Raw genomic sequence first — 25,600 nt, forward strand, 5'->3', positions numbered from 1 at the left:
CCAAGCCATGTCTTCAACATACACCACAGCTCACAGCAATGCCGGATCCTTAACCCACTGAACAAAGCCAGGGATCGAACCCACAACCTCATGGTTCCTAATCGGATTCGTTTCCACTGCACCATGATGGGAACTCCCCAACTCCTCATCTTTAAAAAAAAAAAAAGTAGGTAAAATTTGTACCTACCTTTTAGGGTTTTATGAAAAGGAAATGAGTTCCCTACAAGTAAGTGCTCAGAAAAGCCCATAATATATATTTAGAAAATATTGCCTGAAATAAAGACAAGGTCCCTGGCCTCAAGGAGCTAATAAATATATCTGAATGTCAAATAAAAACAATGAAAGCGGGTGTGGCTGCCAGTCGGAGGGAGTGGCAGGACAGTAAAGGTGCCCTTCTAGAGGGCATCAATGGGTACCCGGGAGGAGGCCCTCACCTCAAGCAGCTCTTTGAAGGGCTGAGACACACACACACTCAGGAACAATCCCGAACAAGGGCACGCCCGCAGCGCTGGGCCAAGGTTGGGTCCCAAGGCTTCAGCAAACACCTACTACTTTTAGGTACAGAGTCTTGTTAGACAAGCCAGTCCCCCAGAGACTGTCAGCAAGTAAGCCTCAGGGATGCAGAGGGGATGGAGACACTGAAGGCTTGTGGTGCCAAACAAGCCCCGTCCTGTGCCTCCCCCACCCCAGCCCCAGGGCTTCTCTGCAGAAGCTTCCGCAGTCCCCTGGCCTTCTCGCCTCATTCCGGTTCTCAGACTCCAGGCCTCCTGGCTCCTCCAAAGCCCTGGCAGCTGCCCCTTGGGCACTTTCTCACACCTTCCACATGCCCCACACCCCTCACCCCTCATAGCCCCAGAGTCACGGTATCTCTAAATCAGAGGGTTATCAGGAGTCTAGTGGCTAGGACTCTGCACGTTTGCCACTGCAGCCCGGGTTCAATCTCTGTCCTGGGAACTGAGACCCTATATCCAGCATACTGGGGCCAAAAAAATTAAAATTAAAAATAATAAAATAAGGAGTTCCCTTTGTGGCTCAACGGTTAACGAGCCCGACTAGGATCCATGAGGATGCGGGTTTGATCCCTGGCCTCACTCAGTGGGTTAAGGATCCGGCATTGCCGTGAGCTGTGGTGTAGGTTGCAGACGTGGTTTGGATTCCGTGTTGCTGTGGCTCTGGCGTAATAGTTCAGATTTGACCCCTAGTCTGGGAACCTCCATATGCCATGAGTGTGGCCCTAAAAAGCAAATAATAATAATAATGAAATAAAATGGAAGGTTATTATGAGGATTAAATGAAAGAAATTGTGAAAAGGATTAAATGAAAGAAAAGTTCCATTCCCCTCTCTGAGGATGCTGCCACCCCCAGACAGCAGCTGGGCTCAAGGCCCTGGCACCACCTTGGAATCCGTTCTGCCCACTATATTCCACCAGGGCCGTCCCCTGGGCTCTACCAGCCAATCAATCACCACCCCCCTCCATTCTACATAAACCGCTGAGGCTGAGGATGTGGTTACCCAGACACTCCTGCTCACACCCCTCAAAAACCTTCAGCTACTCCCCAGTGCTTGCTACTAAAGAAAGACTCAACACTTCAGGCATGCACACAAGGCCTCCTGGACTTAGCCCCAACCCGCTTCCAACTTGCGTCTCCACTATGACCCTCTTCTCCAGCTTGAGTCAATCCCTTGCTGGGCGATGCCTCATAAACTAGGCTCTATACCCAAATGAGGGGATTAAACAAAGCTTGACAAGTTCTTATTGCACAACTTTGGATCCTTTAAGACTTTAATAGGTACCAGGTCTCCTCACATCCTACAACATTCCTTTGGATTTCTAGTACTCTTTTTTTTCACAGAGTTCAAGAAACCAGTCTAGGATGATCCGTACCACACTGCTTCTCCAGTAAGCCTGTGGAATGTGCCCGCTAGGGGGACAATGACTGCCCTGGCCTATGGGCCACGATCTTAGGCTCGTCTGTCATTCATCTCGCTCATGGTGTGCATTGTTGGCGAAGCTGTAAAATCCCCAATGGAGCCAAGCAGCCTTTCTCGGGGCATGGATGGGGCACAAATGGCCGATGGCGGTACCCGGCCCGGCTAGCCCAGATCTGCTTCTCCCCTGACTGCCAGGATTGCCTGCTTTCCCGCTATCCCGCCCCACAGACTTTCCTTCCAAGCCCCACGTGCTCCAATTAGCCAGGAGTGGCTTCAGAGGCTTGAAAGCAAAGAACTTCCCCTGAAGTCACCCATGTCTCCCGCCCACCGTGGAGCCCCCAGAGCCACCCCCTGGGGCATCACCTGTCCCATCCGGAGTAGACCTCACAAAGGTGGGCAGCATTTTTACTGAAGCAGTGGGGTGGGTGGTAGCTCCAAGCCCTTTCTCCATCTCCTTGCGGAACCGCTTAGCTATCTCCAGAAGGGTCTCATCGGAGAGGCGCATGTGGTAGAGATACTGGTCAACCTGAAAGAGGAGAAAATGAGAAGAAGCGACCTGGACGTTAAATGCATTATGTCCTGCAGCTATGTCATCAAACATCACTCAGCTCTTCAAAAGGATACAACCTTTTATGTTCAGAAGGTTATTATTAAAGACAATTTAACCAGGATCTATGACAGAACTTGGTCTTAAAAAGAATAAACTATGGAGTTCCCATCATGGCTCAGCATTACCGAATCCAACCAGGAACCATGAGGTGGTGGGTTCGATCCCTGGCCTCACTCAGTGGGTGAAGGATCTGGCGTTGCTGTGAGCTGTGGTAGAGGTCGCAGCCTCAGCTCAGATCCTCAGCTGCAGCTCCAATTCGACCCCTAGCCTGGGAACCTCCGTATGCTGCAGGTGCGACCCTAAAAAGACAAAAAAAATTACTAATTCCCTGTTGGGTTGGGACCCACCACTCTCTTCGGGCTTATTTCTGCCTCCAAGGAATGATGAGATTGGCCCTTCACAGATCATTTCAAATATCCAGACCACAGCTAATCGTTGATCCTTCTGAGACCTCAAAAGTTGAAAGATCAGGGGCTGGAGATAGTGCTGAAAGCAGCTGTAAGCAAAGGCAAAGGAGAGCCTGTGGCGACGCAGCCCACCCCTCTCCATAATCACCATGTGGTTAAAATACAACAAAATGGACAGACGGCATCCTCCCCTGGGATGAGAAAGGACAGAGCAGGCATGGAGACGTGTAAAGGCCCTGGGCCACTTGTCCAACCCTCCTCGGGCAGCAGAGGAACCAGGCTTGTCCCACAGGTTTTCAATTTGCAGAAACGAGGACTTCCTCAATTTCCCTGTGCTGCCAGCCTTTATGAAAGACAGTGAACTCCACTGGTCTAAGTCAGGAAGGCTCCAACCATCCACTCTGCTTTCTTATTTCAGGCCCCTGGCATCCCAACTGCCTTGAGCGCACTGTCTGCCTCGGCCTCCCAGCCCCCACCCTGAGCGGGGTCACTGATCTGGGCTCCCTGCAATACTGGGGAGCTAGGGTGCTCCTGAGGAGGCCTGGCCTCCACCACGAAGACATTTGAGGTTTTCCAGGAGGGAAAACTATACAGACTCAGACAAGATCTCTCCTTATTGGTGCAGTGGGTAGAAGACAAGTATCTGGAGACTCAGGGCCTAGGACCATTTGAATCACCCCCAGAGGCCTCCTGCTCCAGATCCAATGACACCTGGCCCAGGAGCACTACATTATGGCTTACACATCCCAGTGCTAAAGCACGGAAGTCTCAGCCACCAGACCAGAGGCCAAAGCTAAGGCATGTCTAAGTGAGATGCCCTGAAAGGCAACAGTAATAACAACAAACCCTTCAGCAACCTATTCTCATGGTTTTATGCCCATTAACTCAATTTAAACAGCCCTGAGAGGTAGGAAGTGTGATTTCCTCCATCCTAGCGAGAGGGAAAGGCCACAGGCTCAAAGTCACACAGATGCAAAAAAAAGGTTAAGCCAGGAATGAACGGGGCAGCCTCAATCACCTGTGCAAGGTGAGCCTTGCCCACCTGTCCACTCTGCTTGATAGAGGCCCCTCTCTGGCGAACAGCAGGGTCTAGATAGGACAAATGGCACTACAGTGCATCAGGCTAGCCATGTCCCCGAAATGGCCATCTTCTCTTCCCATCACCCCAGCACACAGATATGAAGGGCAGACAGCAGAGGGCATGGCCCACAGGGCTACCCTAGCAGGTCAGAGAGCAGCAGATGTATCTCTGGACCTTATCATGAGTTTGACACATGATAAAATTGGAGCGCCCACATTATTGCTTTCCCAAAGAGAGGAAAGAGCCAGAAGCTATGCTGCCACCCAGCCCCACCTCCGTAGATGGTTCCAGGTGTTGCAAAGGAAGCCAGAGAATTTCCTCATGGGAATGGAGAGCCTGCACTGCCTTGCGAAGAAGCCGCACTGTCACTTCCTGGAGTGTGAGGTCATGTGCACAAAAGAGCAAAGGTAGGGTGGCCACAGTGATACAGTGGCCATTAATTTAACTCTGATGCTGAAGCTGCTATAATGCCTGTTGGAGATCCAGTCAATGCTCCTCATCCTTCACTCTCAAAGAACCTACCAAGTTGAACAGCCAGCCTTTACTCAAGCCTCGTTGCCCTGTACCCAAGAGATTATAACCATCTTTCAGTGTTCAGTGGTAGAGGAAATGATGATGATGGTGAGTTATGGCAGCTAAATATTTACCAAGCATTTCTTACCTGCTGGACACCATCCTATGAGTTTCCTGACTTGATTTCCATTGTTCTTTTGTAAAACTTCGCTACCCCAGTTTTACAGGTCCCTGGGCGGTGAGGGGCAGAGCTAGGATTCAAACTGAGGGGTGGCTGGCTCTCAAGCCAAGCCCTTAGGATCACCGCCCTCACCGGTCCCTTGGACCCTCTTAGTGTGGGGGGTACTCTCTGCCCTGCAATTTCTCCAATGACCTGAGGGCTCTGATTTCTTCTCCATCAGATGAGATTAAGAGAAAGGATATGGGACAGCTCTGCAAAATGCAACTAGAGCACCTTGGCCCAAACGTCCTCTCTTTGGAGCTTGGTGACGGACCCACCCTGAGTTTATTAGGGCCACTCAGGAAGAGATGATTAATCACCTAATGTTATAGCTTCCTAAACACACCACTGAGGCCCACCCCACCTTGGCCAGCACTGCTGTGTTAGCTGAAGGGTAGCCAAGGGAAGCAGAAGTCAGAAATAGGAAGCAGCCTCTGTACAAAGACCTTTTCCCTGCACTGGGAAGGGAGCAAAGGGACTTGGTAGAGTCCTGCCACAGTGCAGCCAGAGCGAGGAAGGAGCACAAGGCCCAAAGTCTTGGGAGAACATCATTTAGGAGATACCAAATGTACACAGGCCTTTGGCATAATGAGAGTTCGAAATCCCATTGAACACAGGCAGCATCTGAGTTTGTCTAGTTTGGCCTTCTCACTCCAATGGCCATCGGGCCTAGGTTTTTGTTTTGTTGGGGTTTTGTTTGTTTGTTTGTTTTTTGGTCTTCTTCATCTTTTCTAGGGCCACACTCATGGCACATGGAGGTTCCAAGGCTAGGAGTCTAATTGGAGCTGTAGCCACTGGCCTACGCCACAGCCACAGCAATGCCAGATCCAAGCCACATCTGCGACCTACACCACAGCTCACGGCAACGCCAGATCCTTAACCCACAGAGCGAGGCCAGGGATGGAACCTGCATCCTCATGGATGCTAGTCAGATTCATTAACCATAGCACCATGACAGGAACTCCAGGCGTAGGTTTTTGAATGCTTCCAAGCATGATAGGTTCCTTACTTCTCTAAGTTGGTTAGCTTCTACTGTTGGTCAGCTCTGGTTGTTAGAAAGCTCTTCCTCAATTTCAGATAAACCTGCTTTCTGATCACTTCTGTCTAGCCTCCGTTCTGCCACTTGGAATAAGAGTTCTTGAACTTGGCTGCACATTAGAATGACACATGGAGAATTCCTGAAACCGTGGAGTCTGTCTGGGTGCTCCAGCCATCTTCCTCACTCCTTGGGCCGGTCTCTGGCATCCAATAATGTGATAACGATGGGCTGTGCTCTGGGCAACTGTTTAAGGTCATTTTTACCACTTTCTCCCTGGAGCCTTTGCAAGCCATGACTTAAGACATTAGTCTAAGTGTGAAATAATCCTGTGTGGATCCTGGATGCTGGGAGTTGGGAAGTCAAACCCTGGGCTTGTTGGAAACAGATTTCAGTGGTTGGATTATCAAAGCAGAATCATTCAGGCCAAGCCTGCTTTCCTAGCTGGTAGTGGTAAAGTGTGTGCTGTGACATTAGAAAAACCAGTGCTCAGGAGTTCCCGTCATGGAGCAGTGGAAAAGCATCCAACTAGGAACCATGCGGTTGCGGGTTCGATCCCTGGCCTTGATCAGTGGGTTAAGGATCTGGCATTGCCGTGAGCTGTGGTGTAGGTTGCAGGCAGGGCTTGGATCCTGCGTTGCTGTGGCTGTGGTGTAGGCCAGCAGCTGTAGCTCAGATTAGACCCCTATCCTGGGAACCTCCATATGCCACGGGTGCGGCCTAAGAAAAAAGACAAAAAAAAAAAAAGAAAAGAAAAAACAGATCCTGGCTCTAGCCCCTTGACAGGTCTGTAACACTGGATGAGTCACTCCTGTCTGAGGCCCAGCTTCCTCCCTATAAAATTGGGAGGGCAGGGCTTACAACAGAGTCATCAGCATAAATGAGGCAATGAATGTAAAGCCGTCTGTCTGTCTCTTTCTACCCCTTTTCCTGTTTTTTCTCACAGATTCCTCTCTGCCAAGTGGCACCCTCAGGGGATCAAGGACCCTTCTCAACCCTACATAGTCACGTTCAGGGTTCACAAAACCAGAACCGTGTCCCCCCAACGTGCCTTTTCTTCCTGTGGTGGGCTGTGTCCCAGTACCCTGGACTACTTTCTCTTTAAATCTCTATCCAAAATAAAGAAGGGGGAGTTCCCGTCGTGGCGCAGTGGTTAACGAATCCGACTAGGAACCATGAGGTTGCGGGTTCAGTCCCTGCCCTTGCTCAGTGGCTTAACGATCCGGCGTTGCCGTGAGCTGTGGTGTAGGTTGCAGACGCGGATCGGATCCCGCGTTGCTGTGGCTCTGGCGTAGGCTGGCAGCTACAGCTCCGATTGGACCCCTAGCCTGGGAACCTCCATATGCCGCGGGAGCGGCCCAAGAAATAGCAAAAAAAAAAAAAAAACAAAAAAAACAAAAAACAAAATAAAGAAGGAAAGGAGGGCACATTCCAGGCTGGGGACACAGAGGTAGGCCAGAAGCAGAGCCTGGCTCAGGTGAGAGAAGTCCACCTGCGTACCCAGAGGCCAGGGTGTGCAGGAAAGAGAGAAGGACAGTCGTTTTAGACACATCTATTTAGCCATCTTGCAAGGACTAGAATTCCTCATTGGGCCATTTTGGTCAATGTCTTCCTTCCCCTGGCACGCCAGTCCTCGCTTGCCTCGTCTACAGAATTGTGGCAGAGGTAGGAGAAGTTCTACAGAGAAATCGAAAACAGGCAGGACGCCGGGGGGCCTTCCCAGGTACAAAAGCCTTTCTGTGTCTCCCGTCCATGTTTGCAAGAAGAAAAGGCTTCAGCCCCTTAGTCCTTCCAGAGTTCTAAAGAGCTGATTCGAGCAGAGCAGGTACTACTTAGGGAAGGGAGGGGATGAAGAAACAAAGGGAAGGCAGTCAAGAAACAATAGTGCAGCGGAGTTCCCAGTGGAACTCCGACTAGGAGTTAACGAATCCGACTAGGAACCATGAGGTTGCGGGTTCGATCCCTGGCCTTGTTCAGCGGGTTAGGGATCCGGCGTTGCCATGAGCTGTGGTGTAGGTCGCAGACGCGGCTCGGATCCCATGTTGCTGTGGCTCTGGTGTAGGCCAGCTGCTACAGCTCCAATTAGACCCCTAGCCTGGGTACCTCCATGTGCCGCGGGTACAGCCCTAGAAATGGCAAAAAGACAAAAGAAAAAAAAAAAAAAAGCAAACAAACAATAATGTAGCGATAAAGTAGGGTCCTGGCTTCCTCTCAAGGAAATGTATGTAACAATATCTTTGAGTTCTTCTGCAAGAACTCAGGCCCCACCCAGGGGGAGAATGGTGACTTCAGGAGGCTGAGCACAAGATTCCTGGAGCACCACCCTGTGACCTCATCACCAACCAATCAGAAGTCATACCCTGCAGCCCTCACCCCAAATGTTGCCTGTAAAAACTCTTCCCCAAACCGCTGGGTCTTTTGAGCTCAAGCTACCCACTCTCCTTGCATGGCCCTTGCAAAAATGTTTCTCGGCTCCAAAGTCCAAAGCTTCAGCCTCACTCTGTGTGTCAGGTACACCAACTGTTGTTTTGACAAAATTAACTCCACGATCTTTTCTTTTTTCTTTTTAGGGCCACACATGTGGCATGTGGAAATTTCCAGGCCAGGGGTTGAATCGGAGCTTCAGCTGCTGCCCTGCACCATAGCCACAGCAACACCAGATCCAAGCCCATCTGTGACCTAGAATGCAGCTTGTGCCAACACTAGATCCTTAACCCATTGCTCAAGGCCAGAGATCGAACCCACATCCTCAAGGATACTAGTTGGGTTCTTAACCTGCTGGTCCACAATGGCAAATCCACTCTCTTTTTTTTGGCTGTGCCCATGGCATGTGGAGGTTTCTGGGCCAGGAATCAAACCCAGTCCACAGCAGTGACCGCGTCAGATTCTTAACCCCTAGGCCACCAGGGAACTCCCAACCCCATACTCTTTCTGAAATAAGGGAACACTCCAAATGGAAAGCTCATCTCCTGAAGTGCCCAAGGAAGGGAAATTATGTCACAGCAATGATGCAAGGAATGGAAGAGGAAAGAGAGCACCCTCATAGAGGCTCCACTTCAGAGTTTACAGTGAGTGGGCTCGGGTGTGGCAGACACAGCCCCAGTCAGGTATGAGGAAGCCCAGAAAGGAAAGGTTTGGAGGTGAAAGCTGGAAAGGGACCTCAGAGAAACTGAGGTCAAATCCACAGCCTTGACCAAGGTCACGTGGTTGAAACTAGACTCTGGATCACCCAGATCCCTTACTCTACTGTCCGAAACAATAAATGACAACCCTACCTCTAAGGGTCCCCAAGGGCCTACATCATCTTGCAGGCCAGTTTCAATGAAATTGGACCCTATTTGGTTGCAGTGGGAAAATGGTCCTAATCAAACTATTTCTATCCAAAATAGAGCAGCATGTCAACTTTGACCGTTTCTTATCTAAAGTGCTACAAATCCTAAACCTTAAGGAGTCTCAAAAGAAAGTGGAGAAGACACCTTACATTTCAACATGAATCTGTATGATTCTTATCATTCAAACCCCGAATCCCTGACCGCTGCTGTGACCCCCAGCTTCTCTCAGCCTCTGTGGAAAACCAGTTACAGGCAAAGCACTCCAGTGCACAGGAACACAATTTAAAAGCAATCAACTGTGGAGATGCAGAGTGGTGATAATGGTACAACAACGTGAATGTACTTAACACCATCAAATTGTATACTTTAAATATATATACAATTGACCCTCAAACAATGGGGGGGTGGGGCACCCACCCCCAAGCCGTGGAAAATCTGCACAGTTGGCACTCCTTATACACAGTTCCACATCTACAGATTCAACCAACCATGGATCATGCAGGAATGTGGTACTATAGCACACATTTATCAAAAAAATCTGCACATAAGTGGACTTGTACAGTTCAAATCCATATTGTTCAAAGGTCAACTATGTGTATATATGTATGTATTATATATGCATACATACATACGTATATACACGCACGATTTTTTTTAATATTTATTTTTTAAGAAATTAAAAAAAAAAAAAAAAAAGAAGAAATCAAGATTCCTGTTCTCTGGAACCTTGCAGGATAGCACAGAACTCAGCTCATTATAGACTCAATCAATGTCTCTGAAATGAATGGAGGGAGGGGTCTTAGCAAAATAAGATAGGCACGTACAGTGCAACAAGAGCCCATGGGGAGCTGTGTCACAGGTATGAATGAGGAGCCCGTGAGACCAGCATTCAGGGGACACTGCTTCTAGGCTAAGCGCATACTTATCCAACACATATCATAAGCACATACTTATGTCAGTGGGTGTATGTTGACCTGGAGACAAGAGGGAGCTCATGTGAAAAGGCTGAAAAGGTGTGGGCAAGCCCAAGATGCTGGAAGGAGGTTATGAACTTGAGGACAAAAAAGCTACTCACCTCACTACATTGCATTAGCTCCCTACTGATAAGCCTTCATATTGGTATGATCTAATCCTATCACCTATAAGCAAGGGATCGATGCAGAAGGAAGAATCATAACACTCACCCCACTGTATAAAGTTGCTGTGCTGTTCCCTGACCAGTCAATTTCTCTGCTGGGTTTAGAGTCAGGAGAAAGTCTGGCTGCCCAGAGTCACTGTGCTTCCTGCTATAGGCCATGTCAATTTCATTCACAACAACTGCCTCAAAGAGAGCTGTCCTTTTTGCCTTGGCTATTAGGAAGCTCAGGGCTCTGTACTGAACTTCTATGAACTAAGTTTTTTTGATAATCATCCCTACTTGTAGTTCCATGACTCTTATTTTAGAAATGTTCTCAGTGAAAACTGAACCGTATCAGCTAATTCTTTCAGTAGGTAGAAGAAAATAAATCGGCCATTCCTACAGGACACACCCTCCCAGTATAGAAGGGTGAATTCTAGTGATGGAATTGGATAAGAATTCCAAGTGATGGAATTGGATTCTACTTATGCAGCTCCATAAGTACAATCAGGACCAAGGACACAGGGACACCCTGAGGCGCTGTTGCACTGTTGTACCTCTTTCTCCAGTCTTTGGGTACTACTGATTAGTGTCTAGAACCTTCTCTCTAGAAGGTGTTGGACGAACACTAGCTAATTCCTAATGGTTAGCTTCTTCTAGACACAGGTAGACCAGCTAATTGAATTTCAGCTTTCCTAACACTTGTTTTTGTCCTAAAGATACAATCAGGTATATACACATATTCCAAAGATTCCAAAGCTCCATTCTAGCCTCCTAGAACGAAATTTAGGAAAGACCATACCTTGAAGTGAAGGGCTTTGACCAGTCTCATCTGTTTCAATTCAGCTATAGTCAAAGCAGGGATGGAGGGGCAGGGCATGGTACTATACAGCCGTAAGAATGCACCACCTAAGGAGTTCCCACCGTGGCTCAGCGGTTAACAAACCCGACTGGTATCCATGAGGATGTAGGTTCGATCCCTGGCCTTGCTCAGTGGGTTAAGGATCTGGCGTTGCCATAAGCTGTGGTGTAGGTCACAGACATGGCTCAGATCCGGTGTTGCTGTGGCTGTGGTGTAGGCCAGTAGCTGCAGCTCCAATTAGACCCCTAGCCTGGGAACCTCCATATGCCACCGGTGTGGCCCTAAAAAAAGCCAAAAAAAAAAAAAAAAAGAGTGTATCACCTACTATCACATGCCAAGAACATGTATAGATGAATCTCACAATATAAAGTTAGGTAAAAGAAGCCAGACACAAAGGGGAACATACTATGAGTCCACTTATTATAGCATGTACTGAAACAGATCTCTGCTGGTAGACGTCAGGATAGTGATCACAATTAGCAGGCGGCACACTTACTGCTGCTGGGAATAATTTGTCACCAGATCCGTGCAGATCCACCGTGCAGTGGTTACCTGATGCCTTCCATTCCCTATGTATGTTACACTTCAATGTAAAACTATAGGAAGATTTGCAGCAACATGGATGGAACTAGAGACTCTCATATTAACTGAAGTAAGTCAGAAAGAGAAAGACAAATACCATATGATATCACTTATATCTGGAATCTAATAGATGGCACAAATGAACCTTCCCCCAAAAGACAAAATCATGGACCTGGAGAATAGACTTGTGGTTGCCAAGGGGGAAGGGGGAGGGAGTGGGATGGATTGGGAGCTTGGGGTTAATGCATGCAAACTATTGCCTTTGGAATATATTAGCAATGAGATTCTGCTGTGTGGCACTGGGAACTATACCTAGTCACTCATGATGGAGCATGCTAATGTGAGAAAAAAGAATGTACACATGTATGTGCAACTAGATCACCTTGCTATACAGTAGAAAATTGATAGAACACTATAAACCAGCTATAATGGAAAAAAATAAAAATCATTATAAATGAAAAAAAAACTATAGGAAGATAGATGAAACTAGAGATTCTCATGCTAAATGAAGTGAGTCAGAAAGATAAATACCATATCATGATCACTTATATCTGGAATGGAATATACAGCACAAATGAACCTATCTACAGAAAAGAAACAAACTTATGGACATGGAGAACAGACTTGTGGTTGCCAAGGAGGAGGGTGTGGGACAGACTGGGAGTGTGGGGTTAATAGATGCAAACTACTGGATTTGGAGTGGATAAGCAATGAGATCCTGCTATCTGGCCCGGGGAACTATATCTAGTCACTTGTGATGGAGCATGATGGTGGGTAACATGAAAAAAGGAATGTATGTATATATTACGTATCACTGGGTCACCTTGCTGTACAGCAGGAATGGACAGAATATTGTAAATCAACTATAATAAAAAAATGAAAAAAAATATATGTGAAGAAGAAAAGGGCAAGGCACTGACTAGGCCCTAATCTATCTACTGCACATGGTCAGAAGACCAAAGAGGTCAAACCAGAGGGGAAAGCCATAACTTAAAAGCAACCACTCACAGCCTTCCGGTGACTATGTGTTGACACATGGCTGCAACTTAGTTACGAAAGAATTTCATATTTTTGCATTGTTCCTTTGCCAGGGTTTTACCACAAGTCTCTGACAAGGAAACCAAGGCTTGGAGAAGCGTCCCCAAACCATAGGCCAAGTCCCTAACAGGACCCATAATATCCAGTGGGCAGCTGAGTGCCCTCACCTGAGGCAAAGGTGTGCCCCATCCTGGGAAAGCTAGGTAAATGCTGCTGTCAGTGACCTCATTAATAATAAAGCCTTCACAGACTCCTCCTGGGAGGACCAAGGCTGTACAAAGAGCAGCAAGTTTATCCCGTAAAGTTGCCAAGCCAGGGCCAGATGTTTCTGATATGATTTAAAACAAACAAACAAAAAGGATGAGCTGGGGAGGACAAGACACAGCAGATCCTAGATTTTTTAAGGCCCCTGTCCTCTGAAACACAGCCAACCAAAAGTGACAGACCTTTTTTTCACCGGGGTGCCACGCCACCTCTGGGAGAGCCCGGCTGACGCAGCACCCAGCATCGTGCACTCACCTGCCTGGAGCAGCAGGGTGACTGCGGGGCTGACCCAGGAGGCTCCCAGGCCCCTCCCCCAGGATCCTGTTGCACCATCCTGAGTCACTGGCTTTCCTGTTCTTCCAGTTCCTGCTCTCAGCTGCATCAAGTAACAGCCAGACTGCGCTCAGGCAGTAGCACCTGCCAGGGGTCCAGGAGATGGGCATGTGGGACGCCTGTCCTGGGACCCTCCTGTCCTCAAACTGGGGCAGCAGTGCAAAGGAATAATATGTCCCCGTGGTCCCTGACTCTGGAACAGTTCATTCACCTACACATGTCGATGGAGCATCACAAGGAGTGTGCCAGGGCTGGCGCAGAGGACACGGGGATACAGCGCACCTGCAAGGTTCTCAGTCTCTAGGTGGGAGGCAAAGACGCCAATGAGTAAGTACAAACTGAAGGTAGTAAGGACAGAAAGTAAGCAATTTCTTTCACACAGATCACATACATTAATACACTTTTTTTTTTGTCTTTTTGACTTTTCTAGGGCCGCTTCCTGTAGCATATGGAGGTTCCCAGGCTAAGGGTCTAATCAGAGCTGTAGCCACCAGCCTGCACCACAACCACAGCAACGCAGGATCCGAGCAGAGTCTGTGACCTACATCACAGCTCACAGCAACCCTGGATCCTTAACCCACTGAGCAAGGCCAGGGATGGAACCCGCAACCTCATGGTTCCTAGTCAGATTCGTTAACCACCGCGCCATGACGGGAACTCCAATATCGATACACTTTTGAGGAGTTTCCGTCTTGAAAATGTTAGAGGTCTGTGTATGTGTTGACCCCATACCTAGAATGTTCTCCTCATCTGACCTCACAAACTCCCACTTGCCCTTCAGGGCCCAGTACAAGCGGTCTCTCCCCCAAATACCTTCTCCCAAATTCTCAGCCAGGTATGCCAACACGCTTGTGACACCTGTGCCTCTGGCCCTCACTGGTCTCAGAGGATGAAAGGCGCTGACTCCTTTTTCCCAAGTTGATTTGTGATGCCAGAGCCATCTCGGTACTGCGATACAGCAGGTGCTCAAGACATAAGTGTCGTGGTGACACCAAGGGGGGATGGGAGTGCAGGAGAGTAACTCGGGTGACTGCAGCTGCCCAGGAGCCCAGAGCCTGACCCCGTTCTTCAAGCCTGGGTCTGATCGTGCAGCCCCATAGTTTCCTCTCCAGCTACCTGGCTGCCCTGGCCAGTGCCCCAGTCCCCTAGGGGTCAAACTCTGCCTCCCCTGGACAGACTCTGCCCCTGAGCCTCTCAGCCCACAGACATATCTAAACTCCCCATTCCTGTCTGCTGCCAGCTGTCCACCCACCTGACCCAAATCCCTCTGGACCATATCCAGCCCCAAAGCTTCCCAGTTGGCCCCACTCACCCCAGACTCACACCAAAAGCAGGACAACCATACATCCCAGTTTGACAGGATAATCTCAGTTTACAGTGTAGTAGCAGCAGAACTGTTAATAGCTCCCCTTTTTATTCCCCAAAGTGGCCCCAGTTTGGAGTTCTCTTGTGGCCCAGCAGGTTAAGGATCCAGCATTGTCACTGCTACAGCTTGGGTTGCTGCTGTGACGCAGGATCGATTCCTGGCCCAGGAACTTCCGCATGTCATGGGCGCGGCTAAAGGGGGGACGACAAAGGTGGCCCAGTTAAGGCAGTAATTATAGGGTCGCCTTAGATACAGGCTACAAAGCAAACTCCGCTTGCGGTTCTTGGGGAGCCCACCTCTGAATGATGAGAAGAGCTCCTGCTGTACTAATGGTGCCAAAGGAAACAGGAAGGATGGGGATTGAGAAAGAGGGTTCCTGGTTGGTCCCTCAGTACAAGGCACCTGGTTTCCTCAACTGTAAAATGAATCATCTCAAAAGTCCCTTCCCAACTGATTCCTGACTCATACATAACCCCATGAAGGTGAGGAGCTCCCGTTGTGGTTCAGTGGTTAACAAATCCGACTAGGAAACATGAGGTTGCGGGTTCAATCCCTGGCCTCACTCAGTGGGTTAAGGATCGGCATTGCCGTGAGCTGTGGTGTAGGTCGCAGACACAGCTCGGATCCCGAGTTGCTGTGGCTGTGGTGTAGGCTGGAGGCTACCGCTCCGATTAGACCCCTAGCCTGAGAACCTCCATATGCCACGGGAGCGGCCCCAGAAAAGGCAAAAAGACCAAAAAAAAAAAAAATTGAAAAATTATAACCCCATGAAGGTGAGAGACAGGAAGCCATCTCCAGTTGTCCCAGGAAGCCCCATGGAGCCAAGGGCCTGGGCTCTGGAATCAGACTGCCTGGGTTTGAGTTCTGGCTTGCCCTTCAGCAAGCTTCTATCCCTTTCTGTGCCTTAATGTCTTCACATGAATTAACAGGTAATAGTAAAGTAATGCCTGGAGGGCTGCGTGAGGATGGCCAGAGGTGCAGGAGCATCCCTAGAGCCGGGTGCTTAGCAGGTGGAGCTCATGTTTGTTATTTTAAGACCTTTGGGAATTGAGGGAGAAGGGAAACTGATGGGAAGTGGTTGGAAGGCTTCATTGGAAGGAGTTGAGACAGAAAAATTTGGGAGGAAGCAAGAGGAAAAAGTCCCTCAAATGAGAAAAAGGAAAACTGGCAGCTTCAAATTCCCTTCTTTAACCCTCAGTTAGAGCTGTCCAGTGGCTAGCTGGCTTCATTCCTTTATCAGGCAAAATGGAGATGCCAGAAGGCAAAGCATGGGAATAAGGCCCTCTAAGAACCTAGACCGTCTTCAGGCCTCCAGGGCAGGGGCGGGTGGGTGGGGGCAGAGGGCTCCCAGAGCCAGGTTCTCGGGCCTAACTCACTCTCTCTGTTGACTCCAAGATAAGGCCCCTCCAAGGAAGGGACATCAAGGAAATGCTAAGGACAAAGGTGCAAAAAGCATGGCACTTCAGGGAAAACAAGATGGCCTAGCTCCTGCTCCCAGGGGAACAAGGCCAAGACTCCCAAGGCTGGACAAGGAATGGGGGGAGTTGAGTGTAGGTTCCACACAGAGGGTCTCTCTGGCTTTGTCAAGAACCCTGGGCACCCCAGTTTCAGAAGGGGCCACACTGCCCAATCCAAAGTCTGTATATTCGGGCCAAAGAGTTCTGCTAAGACCCAAATGGCCAAGGACTCTCCATCCAATGTGCCAAACAAAAATGTGGGAATGATTGTCCACTTCACTGACTCTTGGGGGTTCAGGTGGACTGAAACCTCCCATGACCCAGTCCTATGACTCAGCAGCACAGGGCAGCTCAAGTGGTCTCCCCAGTGGGAAGCCAGAGTCTGAAGCAGATGTGAGGAAGTGGGAGCAGGCATCTCATTGACCAACTGCAGCACAAGTGGCCTTAGCAACTGCCCTGGAGCAATGCGATCCTGCCCTCCAGGGGAGGCAAAGAGAGGGGGAGGGCGCTAGGCTTCAGTAGGGAGAGGGGCTGAATGAATGCTGTGATTATTGGTTCAGCCCTTCTCCCAGTGTCTCTCATGACTTCCTAAGGAGGATGCCTCAACCTGAGGGGCACCAAAATAGCCGAGGCATCCCAGAGACCCCATCACCACCCCAGCCCTGGGGGGAGGCTACCTTCCAGAGGACCAGAAGGAAAGCAAGTCAGAGGGAAAGTTCAAGGTTGGGTCTCTGCTGTCCAGGAAGAGGTGAAGAGGGAAATGAGGACACTGCCTCATGTCTCAGCTTTAGGAATTGTCCATCCTTCTCGCCTTCCCTGTCCTCTGCTCTAAGCTGACAGCAGACAGAGAGTATAGATAGACCAGAACCATGTGCCCTAAAAGCCCTCCGGGAGAAAAAGCAAGACCTCTTTGGCTCCCATCCAGAGGGACAGCAGTGCAGTCGAGAGTGCGTCTTTCTCTGTGTACCTAATATTTGACCCGTAAAGTGTTGACTAAGTGTCAGGCACAGCACTAAGAGCTTCCCATATATTCACTCCCTCTTTATTTTTTTATTTTGCTTTCTTTGGAGACCACACTGGCGGCACATGGAAGTTCCCAGGCTAGGGGTCAAATCAGAGCTACAGCCACCTCCCGGCCTCCACCACAGCCACAAGGGATCTGAGCTGTGTCTGCAACCTAGACCACCGCTCATGGCAACGCCGCATCCTTAACCCTCTGAGTGAGGCCAGGGAATGAACCGGCATCCTCACAGATAACTACTCGGGTTCGTTACCGCTGAGCCACAACAGGAACTCCTCACTCCCTCTTAATCCTCACAAGGACCCTCTCTCAAAGTGTTATCTACTCTTCATTTTATAAGAGGAAGAAACAGGCTAGCGAGGTTAAATAACTGGACCGTGTTTTTTATAAGAGGAAGAAACAGGCTAGCGAGGTTAAATAACTGGACCGTGTTCACGGAACAGGTTTGTGATGAGCCAGGATCCAAGTCCAGGAAGCCTGGCTCTATATCTCACCACACAGCCTCTCCCAGTGACTGCTGGACTGTCCCACAGTGGGTATCAACAGCCATAGTAATTCCACCAGCTCACACGCCTGCCTTGCTCAGAAGCCTGGTAGATGCCTGGGCTCCAGGGGGAAGCCAAACAACAGCCAGGCTGAGATTCTCCTGGGGGATGGCTGAGCAAACTTCTCCCCCCACCCCTGGCTTCCTGGGGTGCTTGCCCACATTTTTCTGATTGAAGAAAGAGAAACAGTAACTCAGGTAACCCACACTTCAGCCAGGGGTCGTGGACATCTGCTAACTACTGTGGTCTGCAGATGTCACCTTAAATTCATCTTTCGTCAAAGGCTACTTCCCACCATGACTATCCCATGACATAGCACACAGAGCTAAGAACTGTGGTCCTAGTTGCAGCTACTGCTAAGTAGCTGTATGAACATTAGTGATGCCCTGAAACACTGGGGGTTGTTTTTCTGATGCACTTTCTCAACCTATAGATTTATGGGTCAGAAACGTCTTTTTGGGGAGGATGGGGGGGCTGTCCTGGATATTGTAGGATGTTTAGCATCATCCTTTGCCTCTACTTACTAGATGCAAAAACACATCTTCATCCACCTGCCTGTGAGAACCAAAAATGTCTCCAGACATCACCAAAGTCCACCTGGGAGACAAAATCTCTACTAGTTGAAAACTATTCCCTAAAGGAGTAGTTTAAAACAAAACAAACACCCCACAGGCTTTGCCCCTATAAATCGGGGTAGGATAAAAACTCTTACTCTTTCTGATAGACTGGGATAGTCCCTCACAAAAAATTATCCAGCCCCAAATGTCAACGTTCCCATCATGGCTCAGCGGTACTGAAACTGACTAGTATCTATGAGGAGGCAGGTTCACTCCCTGGCCTCATTCATTGGGTTAAGGATCGACCCCAAGTTGCTGTGGCATATGTAGGCTGGCAGCTACAGCTCTGATTCCACCCCTGGCCTGAGAACTTCTATAGGCCATGGGTGCGGCCCCAAAAACCCCAAACAAAAACAACAACAAAAAAATGCAACCCAAATGTCAATATCACTGATGTTAAGAGAACTGCTTTAGAAGTAAGCAGAAACCGCCACCTGAAATCTATGGGGCGGATGATAAGCCATGGCCAATGAACTCTGATTGGATCTGCCCCCCCTCCACCCCAACTGCTTTGGAAAGGCAAAAACAGACAACACAGAGGACTGGAAAACAAACCAAACTTGCTGACTTCAAAACTCCACAATGATAATGAGGAACCAGTTCTCAGGATTCATCTTTTAAACCGGAAGTACCTGAACAAAGGAAGCCAGTTATCTGGGGTTCCTGAGTTCTTTCAATACATCAGATCTCCTTATTCTGGCTGCCACATTTTGAGAAAACTGTTGTGGTTTGTGTTTTGAGTCCCCCAGGAAAAGGGCCCTGAACCGCCCTCAAACTCCACAAGGTGCTAGTGATGGTAACAAAAAAAAAAAAAAAAAAAAAAAAGTTGGCTTTGTCTGAGGAGTCTCAGACTTTTAATTTATTCAGGGGTAAAGAAAAAATGCTTCTCAGTGCTCTCTGAAATAGAAGGTCAACAATACAAAACAAATGGGCAACTAGCAAAACTACAAAATACTCCTGCTAGCATCAATTGTCTGGAAAAGGAAAGGGACTTAGTATCAGGATACTCAGTATCAGGTTACAGTTTACAAGGCAACCTGTACCTGTCAATGTCAGTTAACTCAGCCCAAAATAATGTTATTAAGGTTTTGTCTGTTTGGGTTTTTTGGTTTTTTTTAGGGCCACACCCATGGCATATAGAAGTTCCCAGGCTAGGGGTCGAATCAGAGCTACAGCTGCCTGCTGGCCACAGCCACAGCCATTCCAGATCTTAGCCTCATCTGCGACCTACAGTACAGCTCATGACAATGCCGGATCCTTAACCCACTGAGCAAGGCCAGGGATCAAACCCGCATCCTCAAGGATGCAAGTCAGGTTTGTAACCCGCTGAGCCACAATGGGAATTCCCATTAAGGTTTTAATCAGTAGTATACTCCCATACTTGCATCCCCTATCTGAAGATTAATGGCACGTAGTAGGTGCTCAAAAAAAAAAAAAAAATCAAGATTCCCTTGAGGTCCTAAACTCCCTACGCCATGGGAATGACTGCCACAACCAGACTAGACACCACCCTTTACTGGTTGTAAAGTATCTATTCCTGGAGCTTTATCTCACCAGACAACAGAAAGATAACAGTTTCAATTGCCCACATCTGTATCTAGGTATCCAGAGGGGTCTTGTACCCACAGTAGGTTCTCAAAAAGCATTAAACTCATATCTCCTGGGGGCTCCATTGAATCTTTCTGCTTCCAAGATATTCTTCCCCCCACCCCCGTCTCACGGGCTACCCCTCACTCATATAGCAAAGAGCCCAAGTGAGCTACCTGTCCTCCAAGACTGTATGTCACCAGTCAATGCGTGTTAAAGCAATCCGGTTAATGGCTGAAGGAAGCTGTGTATACTTTTCATTTCCCTTCTAAGGTTAATCCTGATTCTCATTCCTAAGAGACAAAAATCCTACATTGTGTATTAATTATACCTCAATTAATAAAAAGAATTCTCTTGGAGTTCCCTCGTGGCTCAGTGGGTTAGGGATCTGCGGCACAGGTTCTATCCCTGGCCTGGGAACTTCCGAATGCCACAGGCAAGGCCAAAAAAAAGAAAAAAGAATCCTCAAACTCTCCAAACACCCTTGATTGCGGGAGCACTGGAAACACCCTTTCTCTCCCTCTCCCCCACCCCTTTCCCCTCAGGATCAGCCTCAGGCCAAGATAAAGAAGAGCTGTCTTCCCTCCAAGGGTCCACCCATCCACCCACCCATCCTCCAGCCCAGTACCAGCACTCCCCTCAGCTGCCTCTCACCCTCCTCCACTTCCTGCAGCCCTTGCTCAACTTCTTTTTCCAGGAAGGTCTCCTCCTTCATCCTTGCACTTGCGGAGCACCTCTCCAGTGGCCACGAATTGCCTATAAAAGTGAACAGCTAGGATTCCACCTGCCCGGAAACTCCCAGCTCCAGTGTATGAAGGAAGGATACACTGGGGCAAAAGCAGTTGTGTAAACAGGTGTCACATTCACAGGAAGGATGATTCAAGTCTTTGGGGGAATGAAGATAGAGATGAGGCTGAGGTTGGGGGGAGTCGGGGGCAATCAACATGGAGTCTTGGAGTTCCCGTCGTGGAGCAGTGGTTAACGAATCCGACTAGGAACCATGAGGTTGTGGGTTTGATCCCTGCCCTTGCTCAGTGGGTTAACAATCTGGCGTTGCCGTGAGCTGTGGTGTAGGTTGCAGACGAGGCTTGGATCCTGAGTTGCTGTGGCTCTGGCATAGGCTGGCGGCTTCGGCTCTTAATTAGACCCTTAGCCTGGGAACCTCCATATGCTGTGGGAGCGGCCCAAGAAATGGCAAAAAAAAAAAAAAAAAAAAAAATGGAGTCTTTTTTTTAAGTGTAGTTATTTTATAGTGTTGTGTTGGTTTCGATGTAAAGCAAAGTGACTCAGTTATACATATATGAACATGTCCTTATCCCTTACGGTTTACTACTGGACACTGAATATAGTTCACCGTGCTATACAGTAGAAACTTGTTGTTTATCTAAATTTTATATATGGTAGTTTGCATCTCCTAATCCCAAACGCCTAATTTACTCCTCTCCATCCCCTTTCCCCTCTGGTAACCTAAATTTGTTTTCTGCGTCTGTTTCTGTTTCGCAAATAAGTTCATTTGTGTCATATTTTAAGAGATAGTACTCAGTCTTAAAAGGCTTCTGAAATGATCCAGTCTGGCTCCAGAAACAGACAGGGAAGAAACACTAGGAGGCCTCTGAAGTAACCCAGAGACCAGTGGACAAAGGTGGAGCAATTGGAGAGTCAGTGAAATGGATCCAGGGCTCCCAGCCAGAACACTCAGAGGGTACCGGTGCTACTAATATAACCAAGAGGATAGCCAGCTGGAGTTCCTGTCAAACGAGAGAAACAAATCCGACCAGGAACCATGAGGTTGCAGTTCGATCCCTGGCCTCGATCTCGGTGGGTTTAAGGATTGGGCGTTGCCGTGAGCTATGGTGCAGGTCGCAGACGCGTCTTGGATCCTGCGTTGCTGTGGCCGTGGCGTAGGCCAGCAGCTGTAGCTCCTATTGGACCCTTTGCCTGGGAACCTCCATATGCCGCAGGTAAGGCCGTAAAAAGCAAAAGCAAAAAAAAAAAAAAAAAAAAAGCCGATAGCCTGTTGCATTTCTGGACATGCTGGGTGAGGATGCTGCCAGCATCCAAGAACCAACACAGACACCGGCCAAGATATAGTCCAGTAAAGGTCCCAGAGGCAGGGAGTATGGCCAAGAGCATGGACCTCTGGAGCCCACCTGCATGGCTTCACTTCCGAGCTCTTAGGAAAAAAGCTAGTGACCTTGACGAGTCACTCTGTGATAAGGAAGTCACTTCCTTATCAGTATCTGCTTCACGGTGTTGTTGCGAGTGTTAATGAACTAATGTGCAAAGAGCTTAAAACTACCAGTACACAGTATATGCTATATGTGTTTGCTCTTGAGTTTCAAAATGCCAATCAGCCAAAGTGAGAAAATAACCTTACTCTCCTCCTAATGGCTCAAAACACTGGGCTTGTCTATCAGGAGACAAGTGATTCTTCGAGTTTGGGGCAGGTGAACCTAAGCTTTCCTTGCCTCAGACTACAAAATGATGGGGATTTCAGACAAGTCCAAATCAAGGCCTTTTCAAAAGGATCTAAAATTAAACTAAAGCATCTTCTGCTCCTAATTCTTCCTTTGGGCAGCAACCTTAAAAGATGCTTCCAACTAGTCTCTCTCATTCTCTTCCTACTTCCTAGTTGCAGCTGGAACCCAACAGCTTTGCTCACCTAAACTGAGAGGCTAAGTCCTAGGTGCTGACACCTGCTGAGTTAAGGCCTGACTCAATTCTGCCTCCATTGGTAGTTTAGGGGAAATACACCCAAGTGTCCCGAGACATTGTCACAGGCTGAAAGGTAGCTGCAAGCACAGAGAAGCCTATAAAAAAGACGTTTTCACGGTGCTTAATCATCACAGCTTAATCATCACAATCCCTAAAATGGAGAAGATCGCTGTTCACAAAAAGAAATTGGCGGTCCAAAGCAAAATGACTTGCTCAGGGTCCTGTGGTTAATAAACCACAAAACTCTCTTCCCAATGTGAGGCTAAAGAGATGACCTCTCCCATTCCAGACCAGGCAGGCGGTATAACTGCACAGTTCTGGTCCTAGCCTCCAACCTCTGATTTAAGGGAGGTTAAATTTGTGGCTCTAGGTTCCTTCGTCTGGATTAGGGTGGGGAGATGGTGAGTAAATTTAAAAGTCCTGGGGCAACATTCAGCCAACTGAAAAGACCTCCCCAGGACTAATGATCCCCTAGCTTTGTATTCTAGTATTTGCCAAGAAATGAGTCTTCCACAAGGGTTAAGTCACTTCTTGGGCAAAGAAGCCCGAAGAAGCTTCCAAGGTCCTTCCGGCTGGCAGACACGCTCTTAAATAACTGAAATAAACTGACGCACAGCAGCGTCCCAGGAATGAGTTAGTAACAGCCAAGTATAAACAGAGTAAAACTCAACTAAACCAGCCACCTTCCGCTCCAGTCTGAGACTAGGTAAAGTCATGCTTTATTTGGGGGGTTCATCTGTCATGGCTCTGAAAATTCCTTGATAGCAACCCACCATCCTCTCTTTGCTCTCAGGTTCCCCGGAATGGGAGTATGAACAGGTCGCCCCACAGAAAGATAACGTCAAAACATTTTACCAAAAATGTGTTCCTACGAAGACACAGAAATTCCAAGTATGTAATTGAGCAACGCTCCGACATTGACTCACAGATCAGGACACCGTTCGCCCCTGTCCAAACCCATCCCCTCTTCTCAAGTCCTAGCAGAGACCCAGCCAGGGCCAGGGGCCAATCCTGAAATCCCGAGCGTTTCAGGAACTCAATTCTCCCCAGAGAGCGCCTGGGGCCGGGCCTAACCCCACCCCCCACTCCATACCCGGAGGCACGGAAAGCGAGCCTCTCCGGCAGGGCCAGAGGCTTTGTCTTACGTAAAAGACTTGGCCTGAGCGAGAGCTCGGGCGTGGGGGGCTACTGGGAGGGGAGAAGGCAGACAGGTCCGGGCCTCCGACGGGAAAACGACAAAAATTTCCAAGAAGGCGGCAAAGTTTCGGGGGGTTGGTCCTCTCGGAGAAACTTTTAGGAACCGCAGAAGTAACATCCAAAGGCTGCCCCCCATTTGGAAGCGGGCCTGGGAGGTGGCGGAGACTCAAGGTGAAGCGGAGCAGAGCGAGGAGCTGCGGGGCGCGGGGAATGGGGGTAGAAGGGGAGAGATGCCCCTTGAGGAGCCTCAGTTCCGGGCGCCTCAGTTCCGGGAAAGGGGTGCGACGAGTGGAGTTCCTCTGCCCCTTTCCCAGCTTTTTCCTCTGTCGTCTTCTCCCCAAGCCCACCTCCGCAAGGCCCTGAGGAACGCTGGGGAAATCGTAGGTCCCCCAAACTCCTTTTGCGCGGGAGGAACCGGGACAGCCCCGCGCAGCTGTGCCTTCCCCTCCTCCCTCCAGGATTCTCTCCACGTGCTCTCGCCGGAACTCAGGCTGCGAAAGAGGGGCTCCTCCCACGTGGGCCCAGCAGTCTAGGACTACGTGCCGGGTGGCCCGCCCCTCCAGGAAAAAAAAAAAAAAAAAAAAAAAAAAGCTCGAGCGCGCGCTGGGTGGCAGAGAGCGAGAGCCGCCTTGCACGCGGGCACACGCCTGCCCGTGCCTAGCGGACGTGGCTCCAGCTCAGGAGTTTCCCCACCGCCCTGATTTTTTCCGCGTCTGCGGCCCGGAATGGGGAAGAAGCGGGTCCCCGCAAGGTCTAGGAGAGTCCCAGCGGGCCGGGACCCCGGAAAGAGGCCTGGGGACAAAGCAACGTGGTCGGAGACGAGCCAGCCGCCCCTGCCCGTGTTTGCTTACCTTCTGCACTTGGTCATGGTTGAGCTCTGTAAAGAAGTAGGCGAGCAGATGCGAGGCAATCATCCTGCTGTGGCCAGACGGCGCGGAATTGGGAAATTGAGGCTGGTGCGCGTGTAAAGGATGAGAGCGGCGCGGTCTGACCGCTTTATACCAGGGCTAGGCGGCGCGTCCGGGAGCAGTGAGTCCGGGAGGCACACAAAAAAGGCACACGGTGGCGCGCCCGGCTGGAGGTCTTCAGGTCTCTAAAAACAGGCTTTGGTAGTCACAACGGCTGGAAGGAGACCGAGAATTTCTCCCGGCGACGTGTTGGGATACCCCACTGCTAAGGTACTAACTTCAGCCACAGGATCACTAAGGCTCAACTTGAGAAGGACCGCAGCGGGGCTCCACTAGGGTGATGCTACTTCTCCGGCTCACACGCGCGCTGCTGTCGCCCGCTGATGTACACGGCTTAGTGACACAGCGGTGGTAGCTGAGGCCCGGGACTCTTGCTCTGGAGTTTCGTGCAACAATGTGGCTTATTGAGGGGTTGCCGGCTCTGGGGCCGCCCAGTCAGTGACGCGCGCACGCCCATTGGCTGTGCCGGGAGGGTGTGTGCGCCCACGGGCCGCCCACCGCGGCGGCACAGCCAGTCAGAGCGCAGGGCCCGCGGGCGCGGCCTCTCCGATACCCGAGCCGGCAAGCTGGAGGGGCGCGCCCGGGGCTGGGGGCGGGGCCAGGCGGCGTGGTTGAGACGTGTGGTCCGTGGCAAGAGGCTGGGGCGGAAAGGCGCCTGAGCCACCGCCGCGTCAGGCTCAGCTCTGGGTGGGGGGGCGCATGATCACAGACCCAGAGTGTGGAGACTGGAAAGACGGGTCACCGGACTTGCACACGCCCTGGGCGGGGAGAGAGACACCGTCTGGCATCTCGGGGTCAT

At 49.6% G+C, this 25,600-nt stretch overlaps 1 protein-coding gene across 2 annotated transcripts in view; it reads right to left on the reverse strand.

Annotated features, from left to right (window-relative positions):
• The window catches only part of HK2 (hexokinase 2), a 76,942-nt gene extending 51,763 nt beyond the window's left edge, over positions 1–25,179 (reverse strand). Inside the window, exons 1-2 of one of the 2 annotated variants that reach the window (XR_014839583.1) lie at positions 24,685–25,179; positions 2,297–2,459 (exon numbers count right to left, since the gene is read on the reverse strand). Coding sequence is in view for 1 of the 2 variants with exons in the window: in NM_001122987.1 (NP_001116459.1) it covers positions 2,297–2,459; positions 24,685–24,747 (226 nt within the window). In the remaining variant the exon portion in view is untranslated. 2 annotated transcript variants of the gene reach the window in all.
• Positions 25,180–25,600: the final 421 nt, after the last annotated feature.

Source organism: Sus scrofa, chromosome 3 (assembly GCF_054392235.1).
Source record: "Sus scrofa isolate SSC_HxYL_T2T_F1_AM1 chromosome 3, Sscrofa_HxYL_maternal_Yorkshire_Landrace_v2.0, whole genome shotgun sequence".
Classification (NCBI taxonomy): Eukaryota; Metazoa; Chordata; class Mammalia; order Artiodactyla; family Suidae; genus Sus; species Sus scrofa.